General features: G+C 45.0%; 1 protein-coding gene across 1 annotated transcript in view; it reads left to right on the plus strand.

Moving 5' to 3' along the window:
- Positions 1 to 261: 261 nt before the first annotated feature.
- Positions 262 to 13,594, plus strand: part of luzp2 (leucine zipper protein 2) — an 84,050-nt gene continuing 70,717 nt past the window's right edge. The window contains exon 1 of the mRNA XM_072698497.1: positions 262 to 448. Within this exon, the coding sequence (XP_072554598.1) occupies positions 387 to 448 (62 nt within the window). The 5' untranslated portion in view covers positions 262 to 386. The remainder of the gene's footprint in view (positions 449 to 13,594) is intronic.

A 13,594-nucleotide genomic window follows, 5' to 3' on the forward strand; every position in this document is an offset into this window, starting at 1 on the left:
TATATAGAGGGTGCTTAGAGAGACTGTGCTGCATGGCATAATCAAACGACTGTAAAACAAAATCTTTCTGCACCTCCGCTGGTGACATCACATCTTGATCTCGAACGATCCTCGGAATCTGCTCTTCCAACTCCCAGTCCCTTAAGGCCGCCGCTCCAACCTGCCGCATATTATCCCGTCCGTCTGAGCGAGGTTGCGTTTAAAAGTCTCCACGTCGCACGGCCACCGCGTGCAGCGTCTGCCTGCGCTTCCCGCGTGCATGCGCGCACGCCAGTGAGTCAGCTTGAGAAGGGAGAGCGCGAGAGAAAAGAGAAAGAGAGAGAGAGGGAAGGTAGCGGGCGCGAGGGGAGAGCGGAGGAGCGCAAGCGAGCGAGCGACACAGCGCTATGAAATTCTTCTGTGCGTTTAGCCTGCTGCTGCTCTTCCCAGCGCTGAGCCTCAACAGCAGGTGAGTGGGGCGAAAAGAGAGCGCTTCTTATTCTGCCTTACAAAGTCTCCTGGGGAGGGACGACGTGAAAAAACTGCCGAGTTAAACGATAGAAAGACTACTCTTCTTCGGCCACGGGTTGAGTCAGTCAGACCGAGTCGCTTCTGCTCTTCGCGCCACGGCGGGCGAGCGGGGCTGCGGCGGAGAAAGACGCGCTGTTATCGTTAACTTTTTTTTGTTCCTCTTTTCTGGCCGTTGCGAGTGTCGCGCCGCGGCTAGACTCCCGGACTGAGGCGGTTCCAAAGGATCCGAGCCGCGGAGAGGTGACAGGGTGAGGTGACGGGATGATAAATAAATAACGCACCCGTGCACGCGAGAAGAGCTCACGTGCCAGTGGTGCTGAATGAGCGCCTTTGTCCCTTGCAGGGAAAAAAATGAGACCACGCCGGGTGGTGCTTTCTAGGTACAGTGATGCCGTAATAACAAAAGACTAGGGAAACAATTCCTGAAAGAGTGAGAGGGAGGGTGCCCTCCGCCCTATGCTTCACCCACTTTGCGGAATCTTGCCCGGCCCGTTTGCTAGGGTCCCGGCTGCTTTGGCAGGGGGGTCTCTCCGCACAGAACCTCATTGTATGGGATGCAGAAGCGCATTTTCCAGCTGCTGCCGCGCTTTGCATCAGAAAAGGCAGCCTCGATCACGGCCAGTTCGCGTGTGCACTGATGTCTGATCTTCCGTCGCCGCAGCTGGACCGCGATGCCCAAGTCTGCCCTGCTCCGATCGGTTCACTGGTGTCTGGCGGAGCGCAGCCCTACTATTGATACGTTTAAAAAGTGTGCTTTCCCTACCCTTGAAGCCAGCCGACAACAATCGGTGGTTGAACCCAGGTTTAACGTGTGTGAGACAGCGCCCCGATCTGTAGCATAGCTGCAGAGTACTTGCCGGGAGCCAGGCTGCGTGATCCGAGACGGCAGAAGAGGACAACCCCCTCTTTCGCTTTTATGGTGCACCGAAATCCCTACAGCAGTTAAGACAAAGATACATTAAAATCTTCGCAGCGTGGTATACAGTATTACTGCCTTAGTAATGTGGGAATATAGTCTAATAAAATCTAACTTTAAATGTGACACCGGGGTTTTCAGCACTGCATTGAGGGTGCTTGTAATTATTAAACTTCACACTGTAGTTTAAACGTTGCACATATTCGATCAGACGCGAAAATCAGATTTTAAATAGATAGATCGACAATAATGAATAAAGGGAAACATATCCACAGATACAGATGAACTGTTATATGGGACATCCTGGCAGAAATGTTTTCGCAAAGCCCGTGATTGACAGGGCTTTACTTTTGTCTTTTGTCACTAAGTGCTCGATGAATGACATTCGCAGATAGAACACCATCTGTAACATCGTTTCTGGGACATGGTGATTAAAATTACGCAAATTAGTGCCTGTTTGATATGTGTTCTGTTCCATCTGTAGTATGTGATTTGTTTCCGTGACTTGGAATAGCTGCTAACTTAAAACTTTGAGAAAGAGATTTGTTAGAGTAATCATTCCATCGCGTTTTAATGATAACTCTTAATGACTGTTAAAATCGGTAGAGTACATTTTGCGGAATGGATGGTTAGATATTATTGGTGAAACAATAAAGAGAAATCGATATGCATCATGATGCAAAATGTTCTGCGTATAGAAAATACAAGGTGGTGTATAGGCAGTAACATGATTTTAAGATGCAGATCTGTCTGCTCCTAAGAAAGGATTTAATTCTAATCTTGTACACATTCTCGTTTGGGTAATTTCTTGAGTGCAGACAGGTACTGCATTTATATTGAACTGGTAAAATTCAGGCGATAACTTGAAATTAAAGGTGAAAAGAGGATAACGAGAAAGGAGAAGGCGTTAATTAAAAAAACAATTAGTTACGGTGTGGACTCCGTCCAGTGATGTCCGCTTCACACATTCCGTTTGGCATTTTTTTTCTTTAATTATAGTGCCAAATAAGAACAGACCCAAGCACATACAGTATGAGAACTTTGATTCGGCTTGGATTTATTTGTTTTTCTCATTACAATCAGAAATCTTGACCTGAGCGCTTACTGTGTTTATGGAAATAACTACCATATGGGTATCGAAAGTGACTAGTCCAGATTTCAAATATGCTAGAATTGTGATTTAGGATCCAAATTCAGTTAGACAACAACAAAATAGGAAAATGTGCAAATCCTGGCTAATTCCAAGATAAGTGTTCCATTCGTTACCCTAAGCCAAAAAGTATTGGTTTTTTGACTTGCATATTATTATATACTATATAATTTATTTGTTGTATATGTTATATTCTCTAAATATAGTACAATATGTTTTTGGATATTTTCTCTTCCAATCACTTGTTGCAATGTAATGCTTTGCTTTTTAAAACTCTCAACTGTATGGTGGCAAAGACATGGACTAAACTATTTTAGTGTATCTTGCTATGAATGCTTTCTAAGTAATTCAATAGATTGTTCAATTTGCAATGGTACTGCAGGGATGGTTGTACAAATCAAGAAAAATGGTTATGTTCGTGAATGTGTCAGATGCATATGCATGCTGGGTAAGAGGGTGACAGGGATGTGGGTCTTCAGCAGGCATAGAGTCCGGCTGGGGCAGGCAGCTGCTGAAAACCCTGCATCCAGGTGATATTCTGAGCCAGGTGGCACTATTGGGTGAAGTGCCACTGCTGGATCAGTACTCTCAGAGCCTTCAGCCGGCTCCTTCCTCACTGCTGCCCTTGCAGTCTCAGTGTCTCTCAGTGTTTCTTTTCTTTCATGACCACATTTTCATTTTATCAGCCTCACTAGCTAATAATAAGTCCCTGATGGTAACAGAAATGCCCAAAGGCGCAACCCAGAAAACATTAAAAAAGATCGCAAGGGAGGGCTTGAGCTGTGAACAAAGTCAGATGATGAATAATTCAGAGGCGCATAAGAACATCACTTAAAACCTTGATAACCAAGCAGGGTGAGCTATCCAGTGTGCAGTTACTAATTTGTTTTATTTTGTGCTGATTTCCTGTAGTGGAAGCTATAAAATGAGGCTCCTCCTTAAATCCTGAAGCCAGTTTGCTCTCTGTCAGACTGTGGTGGATGGACTGACACTAGAGGGCGTTCTCAACAGCATTGCAGCTTGATTGCTGACAAGTCATGGTAGACGAGAAAGTTTGAGATGTGGAACTGAGTGAGGAGGTGGGGGGTGTGCGCCCTTCAGCCAGTCAGGCTGCGGTGCTGTTCAGTCGTCTTTATGCTCTGCCATAGTGCCTTACCGTTTCCCCTCAGAAATTTTATTTTCTTTCTGGCCAGCTGTGTCAAAACTGATCTGCCCATAGTAGAAACCTGTACAACCAAAACAACGCTCTATATGATTTGGTTATTTTTATCACCCGAGTACCTTGTCTGTTATCTGAACACAAGTCCTTACTCTTCTGGGCTGACATCCTGCTCTGTGTATGTGTGTGTGTGTGTGTGTGTGTGTGTGTGGTGACTGGTGAGTGGAGCACCCAGTACCAGCCACACTTCAGGATTAGTGTGATAAGCACCATTGCTGACTGCTGGGGCATTATCTTATTGGCAGCTGTGCTCATAATGTTATTGTTTATTTATATGCGCGGGTGCGCTGTGACAAGTCCTCAAAACCTTTTTTTACATGTAGGAATTGTTCTCAATGTTGTGTCCTTAGTGTTGTATTTATTTTTCCATTCCTTTTCAGTCATCACGTAAGACTGTGATGGATTTGTATTTACAGGAGAAAAAATGTACTTGATCATATCACTGGCCTGTAAATATGCCCTTGGTGTTACCTGGTTCGCAGGTATCATCTGTAACACATGAGAGGTCTTCTCTTTCACGAAGACAATGTTCTGCTGGTCGCCTGGTTAGGGCTGCAGTAGCCAACCTGTGTACCTGACTTACTGCAAATCTGGTCAAGGCAGCATTGTCTTATGGAGATGTATATCCTCAGGAGCATATACAGTTTAAGGTAGCAGTGGGGTTTCATACATTGTTACGAATGATGAACTGACTCTGTCCCTTTGTGTCTTGGAATAAATGTGTGCAGAGTTGCTGTGATGGGACAAGGTGAATTCGCTGAACATATAGGACTATAGCTATAAATATGGCAGGATTGTACTCCACACTCCATTATGGTAATTCCCCCTTAGCAAATGACATCAAAAGTATCTTTAAGAATGAAATGTATTGTTAAGAATCCTAGCTTTTATTTCCATGCATATAAGTGGACTATTGTGACGGAGTGTGCAGAGATCCTTTAAAGTGCTCTTATCAGACTGACTAGAGTAATTTTTGAGTATTATTTTCACAGATGTGTGTTGCACTCATTTATCTAGGGTGCGGGCTATGAAACTACGCCTCATCTCTGTAGCACTGACATATTGCTGTGTTACAGTGCTCGCTAGTGTCTCTGCACATCGTTTGAAACCAAACTCAGAACTGAAACCAAAAGAAAACTTTGACAACCCTAGAAAACACACCTGATAAAATGTTATGTGAAATCTTGGCCAATAAATGTACAGCTTACAAGGCTGGAAATGGGAAGCTGATTTCACACAAAATTAGGTTTTAGTCATTCCCTTTTCCAAGGGTGTAATCCATAAGACTGAAATATGTCAGTGATATACGGCTTGCAAATTAACACATCTATGTGTGAATAATTGTGAATGATTTATGTGTTGTGGTCCATCTCTGAAGATTTATCTTCTTTTCATCTAATCATGCAATGAATTATATATCTTATCTTATTGGTCAAGAGTGGCCCTCCCACTGCATATGCCAGTGATGTCACATGAGCTGTAAGTCACAGTGACCTGAACTTGAAATCCCTTTTCGGCCTCCATATTACCGACACCCCCCCCCCCCCAGGGCATTCATGTGCCACCCTGCACATTTTTCATCCAAATTGCCGTTGTGATGTGATTTGCCTAAGATTTCCAGTCCTTACATCAGAAGCCCTCTACTAGAAGTCATTGGGAAAATCTTCTATCGAGCTGTTAGGACGAGGTCATGTGACGGCATCTGTGGCATAATCTGACAGGCTGATCGCAAGGTTGTAGGACGTGTCAGTTATCTGACAGAGGCTGGCACTTTGCCAGGGACCGGGTGTCCGCGTGGTGGGATGCCCCATGCCCCCCACCTGCCTTTTCCACCACCGCTGTGACACCATGGGATGGTAGCAGATGCTCCCTCTGTGCTGGCAGATGCCAGGCCCCGGTTACCAGGGGCTTCTTCCTCTCTCAGGTGCCTGCAGCCACCCGCACGTAGTTGCAGGAGTTTGTGCTGTGTTCGAGAAGTGCCTCTTACTTTTTCTTTCCCAGTCCTTGTCCATCATGTTACAAGACCCCTCAGCCTCTTAATCTTGGATCCACAGTGACAGGCCAGGCTAGAGCAAAGCAGGAAGGATACCGTCTGGGCAGCAGGTGGCGTAGTGGTTTGACATTTGTAAGCATACGTTAATTCGATCAAACAGCCAGGCATTTGTAGCGTTGAGTGGTATAAATCTGTAGGAGTGTCATACTGTAAGCTGTGTAAATCACTTTGCGGCAGGTGATGAACAATGTGCCGTCCCTGTATGCCAAGTTTCCCGCCTCAGGAGCACGTGGATTGAAGTGACAGCTCTGACACTCCAGGGAGAACCGAAATTAGATGGAGGCCGTATCACCTGGCGCTGGGGTGATTTGCAGGTTGTCATGACAGGTTAATGTGGCTGTACCCTGGGTGGCCTCCTGCCGGCTGTGTTCTTGGTACATGGTGCGTGTTGTGTACATCTCCAAAAGGAGGCAATTCCCAGGCTTTTACCCCCAGAAATGATCAATAAGGCAAATGACAGGGGCTGTAAATGAGGGTGGAAGTATAATGCCTGTGGCTTCTATTGCATCTTTCTCCTTTTATTTAAAAAATAAATTCATAAGCACATTAGGAACTTTGTTTAGCTTTTAAGTAGCGGACAGACACAGTTCAAGCCAACTGTTTGCTATGGGTTCATTGCTTGCCTGTTGCAAGCGGATGCACTTATTTTTTGACAGCAGAACTGACAGCAGCTTCTGCTCTGATGCTTGGTTTGTATGTTCTCATAAGATTCCTAGATTCTGCATTGCTTGTCAATGAAGGAACGGGAAAGGATATGCTGCAGAAAGCGAAGGACAGTAGACACACTGAACTGGCCCTCGGGATTGTAATGGGTGCCACTGTGATAAACTGCAAAGCGTTTTTCCAAGCAGGATTCAAAATCAGACTCCTCTTTGTGTCACTCAGTGGAAAGGCTGTGGTAAAAGATGAGCTATAGAGACTTGCTGTTTGTGTTGCCAAGGGGTGGAGTTCAGTTACAATTCAAGGGGTTCAGATTGTGCATCTAGAGATGATTATTCCACAGCATGAATCCATTGCACTTTTCCATAATATTTCCAATTTCAAAGAGGAATGTGGTGCATGCGATTTTTTTAATACTGGTTATGGCTGCTGGTGGCATGGTGGTCCAGTGGGCAGCGTGGAAGCCTCCGGCTGCCACAATTGGGGGTATGAATCGCTTCGCCATCTGTGTGGAGTTTGTGTAAATTTGTGCTAGTTTCCTCTCATAGTCTCAGGACATTAGATATTTTGGTGTTTCTAAATTGCCCATAGTGTGTGTCTGTGTGTCCTTACTCATGATGGATTGGCTTACTCTCCATGGTGTCCTCTAGTCTTGTGTCCTGTGCTTGGCAGGTTTGGTGGGCAGTGTGTGGTTCTGTGCCCATAATCGGTAGGTTACTAAGTTCAAATCCCATGCCTTTCAGTGTGATGTCACCTTTGTGTCCCTGAGCAAGGCCCTTAATTTACTCTGTTTTACCCTGCTCCCTGATGCTCCTTTGTAGATCATTTTGGACAAGAGCATCTGCTAATAAATTAAACGCTTCCTGGGATTGACTTCTTGGTAACACCATGAGCATGTATTGGAGAAATGAGGGGATGGATGGGTACAGGGTGGTTCATAAAACACCTCATATGATCCAGTTTAGCCTAAGACCATGGTTTTTGTCCTTTGCACATGACCTGCCTGCCCTGGGGTATTTTATCTTTTCTTTGGTATGACAGTTTGGACAGTTTGGAAGTCTGGAAGATTTGCTGTATGGTTTGAGAGGCACCCGGTTCTGGCAGAAGTATATAGATACAGTCTTCAGTTTTCTTTGTGTTGTTTTGCGTGGTGTTCTGCAGTTCCATAACTGAGGAAAAATATGCAAGGTCAGAACCAGAAAATACACAATACTGCAGCAAAAACCATGAAATGCAATGGGAGTTCTTTGGAAAAGTCTGTGTCTTGTTGTATATGAATATAGTTTATCTTTCTATCTGAAGTTTGAGGTGCAGGGATGCCCTTGTAGTGGTAGGTGAGCTGTGGTATGTCAGAACACTTCCATCCCCCACATCCTGGCCAGTGTGGCAGGTGGTCATTGCACACAGCACTCCTCTATACCACCATCCTCATCATTTTCAGTCTTGTCTGAACTACTAGCATTGATTAAAGGTGTGTGTATGGGGGTGGGGGGTGTGTTTGCTTTAATGAATGCTGTTTTCATTCAGATTGCGACCCCTTCTGCGATTGCCCCCCCCCCCCCCGCCACCCCGAAGTGGCATGGTGTCAGACCTGGGCTGAATGCTCGTAAGAAGCTCAGGGCCGAAAGCATTTAACGTGGGGTGATTTGTTCGGTCACCTTGGGTGATATTTGCTCTCTGAAGCTCGCTGAAACTAACCCGATTGTCTCGGCAGGCTGTTCGTATTGCGGAGTGTGAGTGTGTCACCGCGTTTGCTAGCTGCCATCAACTCCATGCCATCCCACGGGGCAAAACCCGGCCTTGAATGAAGGCCTTCGGGCTAAAGCAGTGATGAATTGCCCATTATAACCCAGCAGACAGTGCTAGAATGGTTGACGGTAGCAGGCCTTTCAGCATCATTATGTTCCACTATCTGCAGCTGAAAGCAGTAATATTGAGTTTTACTTTAAATAATTCCTGTGTTCAGCTGCAAATCCTGATTAGACATTTGACTCTATTCACTCTCTATTCAGGATAGCAACCCGGTCTAGGTGACACAGGGGGGGTGTGATTTGATAAGTTTTTTTTCATTGGCAAAGAGGATTTTCCTTTTTGAGATTCACAGGGGACAAGGGTCAACAAAAGAGTAAATATGAAAAGGGAGAGCAGTCGTTTTGGAAAGACAAAAATTGGGAAAAAAAAGGAAATTGAAACTGTATGTGAATGCCAAACAGAATGGGGATGAGACCCAGTGTCAGGACCAATACTGGTCTAAAAATGCGAGACAGAGCACAACACAGTGGCAAATACTGTCACATGGAATTGGGGGACAGGTGGAGTAACAATATAGCTCCATTCAGCTTTCTCTGCTTGCTGAGACGGCAGTTCCACATCTCACCATAAGGAACCATAATGTTAAAAGTTCAAAATAAGAGTTAGTACTGCATTAATTCCCCCAATGCAACCCATTTCACTTTATCCTACTGTATTTATTGTTTGCAGTTGTGTTGCCTTTTAAAATGTTGGAATAAAATGGCCCAAGAGTGTCCTTGCTGGATTAAAGAAACACGGGTCTTAATTTCTCAAGACACAGTATGTGTTTATCTTGAGATGTCACAATCAGAAGTAGTTTTTATTTTTCCAGCAAATATGAGGATTTTGGTGGTGTGCACACACTGCATAGGTTGCATGAAGGTATTCTTCTTACTAAGAAGGCCCAGTGCTATTACAGTGTCTTTTACAGTGTGGTGACCAATAGTGAACATTGGAGAATGGAAGGATGATTTAATCTTAAAAAGGACCCCTTTAGACTTGTACTGTGTCCTTTGTGTTTGGCCTTGTTTGCCTTTTATTGAGTTGCCAGTTCTGAAACTTTCAACCTTTGGGCATTGCCTTGGGCATAGCTGGCACTTCACACCGTAATTGACTGAGGAATTTGTGTAGAGTCTGAAGGAGGCAGCATCTACAAAGGTGAGAGATGGTTGCCTAAAAATGCATATGGAATGTTAGAGGTTTCAGCACCACGGACAGTGCCGAGTGGTGGCGAGCTTGGATCATGTGGTGAGTTTCTTCATATGGAGTATCACAGTTCTGGTTTCCATGGCATGTCCAGCTAGTGTTGCTGATATGTCTTATACTGATAGCCTGAACATCAGGACATCAGTCATCCTATGAACTGCTTTTGCATCACGCCCTGAATGCTGGATGTAAACTTCAAACTCATCCCAAGCTGGTGACACTTCTGTCCCAACTGGCTAAGGTTTTTTGCCGTCATAGATGTACACAGAGAAGTGCATCAGACTTTTTTTTTCAGTAACCACAGAATACACAGCCAGCATACGGAGAAAATTGGTTTCTGGTGCTCCTAGAAAACATAAGAGATATGTGTGATGTTCCGGAAGCCATTACAGTCACTGTCATTACAGCCACTTTGAAAAAGACAGGCCAGCTTCTAGTGCTGCCTTCTCCCAGGGGTGAGGCTCGGTGAGTAGTATAATTTGATTGTTCCTGTTCCCAGCCAAATTGGTTGATGGAGGTTATGTTAAGTTACTAAGAACATGTTTACTATCACGCGCTTCCACCTGCGTGTCCTCTAATTCTGTGAGTGGAAGTTACAGCTTGCTAACTCTGCTGCCTAAATCCCATTCAATAAATTGAAATAACCGATGACTTGCTGCCTGCAGCACAACTGGATTAGCAATGATTGCGTATTATTTGGGATTTGGCGACCTGTCAAGTTGGTCAATGACCCTTTCCTGAACAAAGCTTTGAATGGGCATTTACTTTGCTGCATAGGAGATTATGTATATTTAGGGAAATAAGCTTGACAGTAAGGATTGAGTTTCTCTATTGGAAGACAATAGGTGCTTAGTTAAAAGTAAACTTTGTTTTGGTTCAGATTTACCAGCCTCAACTGTGAATGAATTTTGCCAGTTTCTCTTAGTTGCTACGGGTTACTGAGAAATTCTCATGTATATTTGTCCTTTACGACTATCTTTGGGTTCCTCGGTATATAACCAGCAGAGTATATAACATGATGTTATAAATAATGCATCTACTACATTGCTTCTATCAAAAAATTGCAATTTGTTGAATTTTTAAACTTGTGCTACAGTGTTGTGTAGCAGCATAGTTGATTTGGCTTGTTTTAAAGTTAATGCTATAAAGGTGAATAAATTTGACTAGGCCGGTAAATAAAGATGATCTGACCAATGCAATCAAAAGACATGTTTTTAATACCATCTCCAGACACCCCAGTACAGTGAGGACACACCCTTGTTTTGAGTGATAAGAACAGCATTAATATTTAAAGAGGTGACTTTCAGGCTCTCAGGCTGTCCAAGGTCGTCAGAAGCATGGCAGAGGGTGTCAAGGCCCTAAAGTGTGAGATGTGCTGGCTTTGTGAGAAGCTCCGGTCTCACTGGCACGATTCTGGCGAGGCTGACGCCTTGCCATTCAGAGCAGTCACTGTCAAACTCTGTCTTTCACATTTTATGTTTGATTACCGTTTAATGAAATATTTAGTACTTTTGCAAAGTTTAATGTGGTGGGTGGAGGGAAAAAAAAGCCTGATTTTCCAGTCCATTTCTCTGGCAGCCCGATTAATATAATTGGGGCCTTTTAAAAATACCTTTGGATAAAGATCATTGGTGTCCCCTGGCTATTTATGTTTGACTGTTTAAATTGTGTGTGTGTGTATTAAATTAACTTTTATGAATGCTGTCAGATTCTCATGGGGGCTGGACACTGCTGCCAGACAGTCACTTCAGGCAGTGATTTCAGGTTCAATTCACATATTAGTCTGGATGGGCAGCTTTTCAGCTTCTTTAAAAACTCACATCCCCAGAATTGAGCATTTTCTTAGGAGCATATGCATGGCAGCCCTCGGGCTAGAGAGGCACACCAGTGTTTGTTTTCAGCTTTGTCTCATCAGAGAGAACTGTGCCAATCTAGCCTTGCCTTTATGTTGTTCGGAGAACTGCAAAGCAAGAGACTGGTTGCCTTATAATGACCTACAACCCTGATAAGTGTGCCATACTCATGGGTTTTATCAAACTGCCTGTGCACAATGAACATGCCTGCTCTAGCATGGGACTCTACGCCTGCAACAGTAAGAGGCCTTAACACGAGGAACACAACATGGGCATGTTCAGTGGGCACCAGCACCTGGCACTGTGATGGACTGGGCAATATGTATAGAGACTGTAGGAGGCAGCACTTGCACAGGTGAGAAACGGAAGCCTAAGAATAGACATAGTAGATATCAGCACCATCAATGGAACCGGTGGAGATGAGCATGGACTGTGCTATGAGTTTCTTTACCACGGACAGTAATAAATGACAATTATAGCAATATATGTGCAATATATTCAGCTCTGGCATTTGGGATGGCGGGAAATTTACGCTAAATGGCCTAAAAAGCTGTAGCGAGATGTCAGTTCTGATGCTCTTAACCTCTATTAACCTCAGAACTCTATTCTGTAGAAGAATGTGGTCTACATGTACATCCAGAACCGGAGCAATATGGTGTGTTCAGGCCCGGGTGCTCTAGGACACATTTCCGCATACTGTGACAGGACCATGATGTTGTCGCTCGGTACCTACAGAAAGTGATAAGCACTTTGCGAGTCAGTGGTAACCGGTAATCATGGTTTCCTTACCACAGTCCCCAACAAGTACTAAGGAGACACGGCTGGGGAGTGATCAGGTCTGAGCAGTCTCTCCCTGGGCAGGTCTAAAGCCCAGGCTGGGGAGAAGCTGAGGGGAAAGAGGGGAGCCAGTTGGGCATGTTAGGTTTTTGCAGGTGGAAGAGGAAGTACCACCTGGGGCCACTGAAGGATGACCACCATGAATGGACTGTCACCTCAATGTAGAGCCCCTTTGGTATAGTGCTCCCTCCTGTTCTGCAATAAACCAGACCCCATCTGTCACCACCTGCCTTCTTCAGCGCTCAGAATATCCTTGCTCTGTGACATGCTGTGCACAGTAGGCTTGGAAACAGGTGATATGTCTCTTCTCAGGGCAGCACAAGCTGTCCGCCTCACTACTATCCCTCTTATTGGGATCGCAGGGTGTCTGGCATGGACTCATGGGGAACTGTGACACTTGCTTCATTGGGGCACACCAGACGCGTTCCTGCACCTGGTAATGGTGCCGCTGACTGAAACCGGTCCAGAAATGCTGTACAGATCTTCATGGAATGGAGATGTTCTGTTTGGTTTTGTGGCTGTGGTGATCCGTTCTCTGCAGGCCAGCTATACAGAACACATTGGTAAGGAGAGTGCTGGCTATGGGATAGGCTACACTGAATGACCGTCAGGCGCCTCTCCCCCCAGAACGGGGAAATCCCCTTAAATAGGTTTGGGTTAATCCACTCTGTGGGTTCTTTCCCTCACATTTTGCCTGCATGATGGATGTGACCGAAACTTCAGGGAGAGGTTTTGGTAATATTGACCCGTGGAGGAGGGGATGCTAACGTGTTTATCTACGAACGCAGATCCCTGTCTCCCAGAATCACATTGCGGGGGCCGTCAGGGTGGGCTTGGGCCACCGTGCTGCTTTCCTGTCTCAGGCTTCTGTTTGACAGCCGGTGCACAGGTGGGGGGATGGGGGCAAAGTGTCTCAGGCCTGTGGACTCCAGCTTCACATTCGACTTCCCAATGAGGCAGGGAAGATGCACCCCCAATCAAAATACGCCTCATTTCGGCTGTCTCTCTGCCAAGGAAAAGTGAAAACCCTCAGTGGTACTGGGAATGCAGATGAGATTGGGCGGGTAGCAGAAAGAATAGGATGCATATAGATGTGACTGCATTTAAAATTTCCAAAGGGGTGTACCTGTGCAAGCAGACAGCCTATGGAAATAAACAACAATAGCAATACTGGGTAACATAATAAATAATTACCATTTATTCAACTGCTAATTGAATAAGTGCTGTGACACATCTTTCATCCTGGTTTGTAATCTTGCAGGAATAATCAAAAGTTAATATTGTGTGATTATGCTCTGTGTGTATGAGGGAATCCTGATTAAAAACTGCTAATGGGTGGCAGGAGGGGGGAGTGTGAACTATGACCTCATCATGCTGAGCCCTTGGGCTCCCAGAGATC

Source organism: Paramormyrops kingsleyae, chromosome 13 (assembly GCF_048594095.1).
Source record: "Paramormyrops kingsleyae isolate MSU_618 chromosome 13, PKINGS_0.4, whole genome shotgun sequence".
NCBI lineage: Eukaryota > Metazoa > Chordata > Actinopteri > Osteoglossiformes > Mormyridae > Paramormyrops > Paramormyrops kingsleyae.